We start from the raw sequence: 7,374 nt of genomic DNA on the forward strand, positions 1-7,374 counted from the left end.
GTTCTTGAGATTAATCCACTTTGTCCTAGCCTCAACATAGCCTCTAGCAAATCGGAAAAGCCCACTTCCTCCGACGATTGGCATCTCTCTAACCTCCGACATCGCCGTGTTCCGACCAAGGATCGTGATCGTGCTTCCGTTATATTTCCCTGTCTTGAAAGCAAAGTTCATCGCCATCAGAAATCCCAACTCCTTTTGGGCCGCTCCGGCGTAAAACCCTTGAGCCTGTCCCAACACCGTGGAGTTCATCGGAACTTTCGCCGTCAAAGCGTTGTCGATCATAGAGATGGCTCCGAAGTAGGAAGTGTTTGTTACCGGTGGCTGGATCATGATGGAAGTTGGGTTTGGACCGCTTAAGATGTCGTGCCAATAGACTTTGAAATGGGTTAGCTTCTCTTTTCTATGGAGACCGAGAAGTTTCCGGTCCATGGTTCTAGCGAAGTCCTCACCGTCTCCGGAAGAAGAAACGACGACGAGGAGGAGGATTTGGACGGCGAGAAGGAAAATAAGCTTAGCCATGTGTTTTGTTGTGTGGTTTTGGTTACTATGGATGGTTTGTTTATATAAATGGTGTAGAGAACAAGAAGGTATGTGATGGTATTTATATATGTTAGACATCTTTCTAGAAAGAAAAAAACAAAGATGTCTTTATATTAATTAATCGTGGATTCGTTTGATTTTGTGAATTAGTTAAAGAACATTGACGAGGGAATGGACTAGCTTTTTATATAGTTTATTTACATAATTAAATTCAAAGAAGTGTGATGTGGTTGATGTGTATTCCATGTGTGATGATGCGTGTGAAGTACTATCATAATCATTGCGTCATCCAGTCGTATGATTTACGGTGAAGTCATACTCACAAACTCTTTTTGAAATATCATCTTTAACATAATCTGAAAAAATAAATCATAAGAATAGGTATAGTTGTTTTCTTTTTGCACGATTATGCGCATTATTCTTTTAAGTGAATTATTTTTTCTTACAACTTTGAGAAATTTTTAATCATTATGACGGACTAGTCCATTAGTAAATTTAAAAAAGAGTTGTATATTTTACTTTTCTTTTAGTCGGTATGATCATAGGGTTATGGGTTATGGCTATCATTTTCCTGAGGGTATGTATCACGCTTTTGCTTTATTCGCTTTCTATTTTGTTTCATTCCATTCTCTATAGTTTTTGTATAGTGTAATACAACGAAAATGTAACTCCATTCCTGAAGGCCTATTACGGACCCTTTAATACGCAAGAAAGCTAAATGTATTTGTCGTAGTTCACCTACCAACCTACCAACTACAGTGTATGTATATGTTAATACTTAATAGTGATCTTGGACTTTTGGAGCGTGGCCTGACTTCATCAGAAAAACCCATTGGCATGGCCCCAGTTCTTCCACTTTCCCTCCGTTCCGTACGTTCAAACAAAGACTTATTAATAATTTGTAAAATCCACAAAAATTGATCAAACTGTAGATAGTCTATATTTTTGTCACGTTTGTGGAATATGTTTAAGAGAGACACAGTTTCATCTTTAATGTTTCTTTTCGTGAGATCCACGAAAGAAAAAAAAAACCCCTTCATAAAGACAATTCTTATTATTATCTGTCATTGGTCCATTCGGCCATTCCCACTGAAAATCTTATTCTAAATTGAACTTTCTTATTGACAAAAAAAAAAAAAATTGAACTTTCTTTTTTTCTTTTTAATATGTTTATAAGTTGTCATTTTTGTGATACTTTCTTTTTATCAACATCAAATATACGTTTGGTATCAAAGTTACACATAATTTATAATTGCTAAGGAACAATGAAAATGCACTATATTTTATACACATTCTGTTTTACAAAAAGTGTCATTTTAGAGTTTTTTTTTGTTTTACAAAAAGTATCATTTTATATTTTTAATGTATAGTTTTATATTTCCAATAGATATTTTACATTAGATTTACTAGTTTTATCCTTAATTTATAACTAAATTAACCCATTCAACATTTATTAAATAAAGACATATATATTTTAATGTTTTCTTAATTTGTGTGAAATGTGTAAAATGAGACTTTGGGAGTAAGAAATATGACATAAAGAAAATTCAACTTGCTGGAATTGTTGTAAGTTTAATGTTGACTTATATAATATAGTCTAGAAGCAATGACTTTCGAGGTGTATATGTTATAATTTAATTCAAAAAAATCAAAAAACATTTCACACTATAAGCTACATAGTTGACTAACTACTACTGTTGAAGTATGTTGTGGACCGGTTATACAAAATCATATTACTTAAAACATAATTATTGCGAATCTGCGATGGTGTTTTCCTTGGCGTGTATTATGTAATATACAAGTTGTTCTTGGACATTCTTATACGAAATCTTTTTGTTTTTTTTAGTTAAGATCTAAGCTAGACTTACGAGATTAGGGTCCTTGAAAAATGTCATATGATCGTTTTTTTAACATCTGAAGAGAAACAACGGAGACCCTAATTGAGAATAAACAAATCATTTTAAATTGTCACTGTCTCATGATCTTGTTGAATACTTTTAACAGATATTTTAAATTTGGTGCGTTAGGCCATCGTTAATGGGAGAACACTAAGGGTGTTCTAAGCCCAAAAAAATTATAAAAATAATGAATAGTGGCTTAGAACACTTTTTTTAGTTCTTTATGTAGAACTGATTTAAGCCCAGTTCTTATTTGACGTGGTTTCATGTGATTGAACGAGATTTTTTGGAAAAAAAGAAAATATTTCATTTATATAAGTATGCAATTTAAATGTTAATTTATAAGTTTTTATAATTGTAATATGTTTAAGAATATTATATTAATTTATAAGTATATAATTGCTTTTATATAAGTATGCAATTTAAATGTTAATTTATAAGTTTTTATAATTGTAATATGTTTAAGAATATTATATTAATTTATAAGTATATAATTGCTTTTATATAAGTATGCAATTTAAATGTTAATTTATAAGTTTTTATAATTGTAATATGTTTAAGAATATTATATTAATTTATAAGTATATAATTGCTTTTATATAAGTATGCAATTTAAATGTTAATTTATAAGTTTTTATAATTGTAATATGTTTAAGAATATTATATTAATTTATAAGTATACAATTGCTTTTATATAAGTAAGCAATTTAAATGTTATTTTATAAGTTTTTATAATTTGTAAAATGTTTATGAATATTATATTAATTTATAAGTATACAATTGCTTGTATATAAGTAAGCAATTTAAATGTTATTTTATAAGTTTTTATAATTTGTAAAATGTTTATGAATATTATTTCACTATATCTTTATTCTAAGAACACCATAATTAGTTCTCCCATTTTTTTTACCTATGATCTTAACAACTGATCTAACATTATTTTCACTATATATTTAATCTAAGAACACAAAAAAAAGTTCTCCCATTAATGATGCCCTTATACAGAAAACATATTAAATTTTTAGAATAGTATGGACGAATTATTTTGCAAGGTGAGTTGTATGACGGGATGAGTTTGAACCCATATTATTAAAAAGTTAAAATATTAATAATCTGATACTTTAGTATATATTAGATTCTCATTTTACTATTTTTAACTGCACGAATCTGAAACATGTTGAATCAAACTGATTTTATTAAATTTGTTTAGTGGTATTTTCGGAAAAATAATTATGTTAGAATCAAGCTAGCTCCCCTTTAAAGCAACGTAAAGGGTCGCACGTCATGCTTATTCGGTTCTAACTAGTGGTAAAGGAAATTCTTGCAAGTTAACATGTTGTGTGTTTTGTTTTTGTCTCAAATTTGTTTTAATTGTTTTCATAAGATTTAGGTTTTCTTTTTTTTGGACCTTTTGATTCTGTTTCGGGAAGTGAATGAATGTTGTGTGATTTGCCTGTCTGGGTTGTTTCCCCTTAGCTCACCTTGTTTAGTCTTAGTCACCGGGAAGATCTTCTACTCGCCGGCTTAAGTCTCTGGAAGGATTAATTTCCTGGTCGGCCTTTATATTTTACTTTGAAGTTATTATCAATGAATCATTCAGAGGAAAAAACAAATATCAAGCTAACTTCAATATATCTCTTAGGGGGGTGTATTCAACTTGACATTTTAAGTGATTTGTGTGAAATTTACAAATTCTATTTTATTCAATCATGAAGTTTAAAAAGTCTATTAAAATCTATTGTTATTAAACTGATGATTTAAAAATATACTTTAAAATCCATTAAAATCCACTGTTATTGAACTGATGATTTAAAAATCTACTTTAAAATCCACTGTTATTCAAAACAGTTTTGTGGATTAGGATTTTAATAATTTTTAGGATTCTGGAGGATTTTGGATGATTTGTTTAGTTTAAAATACAATAATCTAAATCTCATGGTTTTAGGTGGGATTTGAAAGAATTTTATAAAAAAATATATGAACTTCTCTAAAATCTATCAAAATTCTAAATTTCCTAAATCCCATCAAATTCTCCAAAATTATAGTTTGAATACACCCTAAGTCTCTATTCAAATTGCGTTGTTGGGCTTTTATTTTATTTATATTCACCTAGTGTAGGCCCAATAAGCCTTTGTAATAGCTTAACGACGCCGTTTGAAGAGTTTTTGTCTCTTTGTTAGAAAAAAAAAAACAAAAAAACAAAACAAAATCAGTCGACTAGAGAGAAAAGCTCAGAAGATTCTCCGGCGACACCTCCTCCGCCTCTGGACGTCCGTATAACTCAATTTAGCGATTCTCTGTCAACGAGACATATATATTGCTTAAATTTTTAGACTTTAGAGTTTCTGCCTGAACCAGCTCAATTTTTAGGGTTTTTTTTTGGGTTACTTTTCGAGTGTTATGGAGAATCAGGAATCGGACGAGCCGATGCAGAAGAAGCCTCATCTTATGGACTCCGTTTCTCCGACTTCCATGTCCCGTAATTCCTCACCTTCTCATCCCATCGCTAAAAGTGTAAGCTTTTTTTGCGATTGAGACTTCTCGTTGAGCCCGTTCATTGAATACTTCTCTATAATGAAATTGATTTGAAAGCGGTGTGAAAATGTGTTGTGTGTATAGTTGCAGTGTCAGAATGATGCCAATAAGGATTATGTAAGACAGTAAGAGTGAGTTTCTTTGGTGCATGTTGTTTTTCAGGTTGATGCCACCGTTCTACAGCTTCAGAATCAGAAACTGGTCCAGCAATTAGACCTTCAGAAGAAACACCTCTACGATGTTGAAACCAAGATCCAAGAGTTGCATATCAACCAAACATCTTATGATGATGAACTTATCTCAGTTAACCGGCTTTGGAATCAGGTCAGCAATTACTTGGTTTTCAGGTGGTCGAGTTCCTCTTTGTATTTGTAGAATACCTAATTTTAACTCAGAGGATATATGGTTTTATTTGTGCTTTTTTGACGATTTAGTTGGTGGATGATCTGATATTGCTTGGAGTTCGTGCCGGGGCTAATCATGAGGCTCTAAACTACTTGGACATTGTAGATAAAAAGCGAGGTGTTTATAGGAGTTCTCCTACTTCTTTAAGTATATTAGTTGCTTACATTTGCGTAACAATTAAGATATCTGTCTCCATGTAATCTAGGTTCAGTTCCGCCATGCCCTGCTGATGAAACGTTTCTGTGTAGACTTCTCCAAGTAGATTCCTTAGATACTAGAAATAGTGATGAGGTAGTAAGGAAGGTTGAAGAAGCTCTTGCTTTGCGTCACTCCTCTACTATGGAGTTGATGGGACTCTTTGAAAAAACCATTGCTACACAGAGGGCGAAAGCTGAAAGCATATCACAAAATTTACATGCTGTGAAATCGGCAGAAGGTTGGTTGGTGTTCCAATTGTCGATTTCATTTTTTTTTTTAATGGCTATAGGCAATTGACAGACTTTTTTTTTTTTCAGATGCCACCATCCAGTTGTCTGACATTAATGATTTGATGAAAGAGGAGGCCAAAAACTTGCGTGAGATAATTGATGCTTTGCATGTGAGGCACAAAGAACATACCGAGCAAATTCAGACATACATAAGCAGCCATTCAACAGATCAATCCGAGCTTAAACACCTCAAAGGTTATATATTTCATGATTCTAGACAACATGAGAAATCAGCTGTTTGTTTCTATAAGCATAGCACCTTTTCCATTTTGAACGCTGGAACTGGGATGTAAGAATTTATGTTAATTAGCATGTTAACATTTCATAATTGCTCTCTGACTATTGGGTATCTTTGGTTATTAAAGGTCAACTGGAAGAAATCAAGGCTGAGCTTGAAGAAAATAGAAGAAAATTGATAAATCTGAAAATGCAGAAGGATGCTGCATGTGAAGGTTATGTAACATCACCAGCAATAGCTAATGGAAGTCTTTCTCCTGAGAAGCCAGTAGATAAGAAAATGTTGCGTGAATTGAAGGACTCAATTGATGAAATAAAGGTAATACATCATTGATATTTGATAGATAGACTGGTTCATGTTTATGTTTTCTTCCCACGTGTAAGCTTATAATTTTTTTTGAATAATTAATCTAGATAATGGCAGAAGGTCGTCTGTCTGAGCTTCAAGCCGCACAAGAGTATAACCTTTCCCTGTCAAGACAATGTCAAGATATTGAGGTATATCTATAGAATTTAGGGAAAAGGAAATTTCTAAGAGCAATAGTTGCAGTTAACAGTGATATGTTTTACTTACTGGATGTAGAATGAGCTAAAGGATGACCAGTATATATACTCGTCTAGACTGTATAGTTTGATCAAAGATCAACTTCATCACTGGAATGCTGAACTGGACCGGTATAAAATTCTGACTGAGGCTATTCAGGTCAGCATCTTATTCAATTTTGCCGGTGTTTCTATCCCTAATAAGTGGGTGAAGATTTTGTCCATCTTTGTCTAACCTCTGCTTCAGGCTGAAAGGTCATTTGTAATGAGACGGGAGAAGGAACTAAATCTAAGGGCAGAATCCCTTGAGGCGGCTAACCATAAGACTACCACTGTTGGTTCTAGAATTGAAGTGCTGGAACAGAAGTTGCAGAGTTGTATAGTTGAAAAGAATGGATTAGAGCTTGAAACGGAAGAAGCTATTCAAGATTCTGGTAATTTTCAATCCATTTCAGTAATCATTGTCTATGCAATGCTTTACTTTCGTTCTCTGTAAAATATTTTTTCCATGTTTCAGAGCGGCAAGATATTAAAAGTGAGTTTATTGCAATGGCATCAACCTTATCTAAGGAGATGGAAATGATGGAAACACAGCTAAAACGGTGGAAAGACACTGCACATGATGCTCTTTACCTGCGTGAACAAGCTCAGTCGCTGAGAGTTTCGTTAAGTAACAAGGTTTGAACGCAACCACAGCTTATTATATTCGGTATAATATTTCTCTGTTT

General features: G+C 32.6%; 2 protein-coding genes across 2 annotated transcripts in view; one reads left to right on the top strand and one right to left on the bottom strand.

The window, feature by feature from the left end:
- The window catches only part of LOC104778392 (dirigent protein 20-like), a 5,090-nt gene extending 4,466 nt beyond the window's left edge, over positions 1-624 (bottom strand). The window contains exon 1 of the mRNA XM_010502830.2: positions 218-624. Coding sequence (XP_010501132.1) covers positions 218-618 — 401 coding nt within the window. The 5' untranslated portion in view covers positions 619-624. The remainder of the gene's footprint in view (positions 1-217) is intronic.
- Positions 4,619-7,374, top strand: part of LOC104778393 (E3 ubiquitin-protein ligase BRE1-like 2) — a 6,431-nt gene continuing 3,675 nt past the window's right edge. Inside the window, exons 1-10 of the mRNA XM_010502832.2 lie at positions 4,619-4,952; positions 5,136-5,297; positions 5,408-5,495; positions 5,584-5,814; positions 5,894-6,061; positions 6,232-6,422; positions 6,518-6,601; positions 6,687-6,806; positions 6,894-7,080; positions 7,164-7,324. Coding sequence (XP_010501134.1) covers positions 4,839-4,952; positions 5,136-5,297; positions 5,408-5,495; positions 5,584-5,814; positions 5,894-6,061; positions 6,232-6,422; positions 6,518-6,601; positions 6,687-6,806; positions 6,894-7,080; positions 7,164-7,324 — 1,506 coding nt within the window. The 5' untranslated portion in view covers positions 4,619-4,838. The remainder of the gene's footprint in view (positions 4,953-5,135; positions 5,298-5,407; positions 5,496-5,583; positions 5,815-5,893; positions 6,062-6,231; positions 6,423-6,517; positions 6,602-6,686; positions 6,807-6,893; positions 7,081-7,163; positions 7,325-7,374) is intronic.

This window comes from Camelina sativa, chromosome 3 (assembly GCF_000633955.1).
Source record: "Camelina sativa cultivar DH55 chromosome 3, Cs, whole genome shotgun sequence".
NCBI lineage: Eukaryota > Viridiplantae > Streptophyta > Magnoliopsida > Brassicales > Brassicaceae > Camelina > Camelina sativa.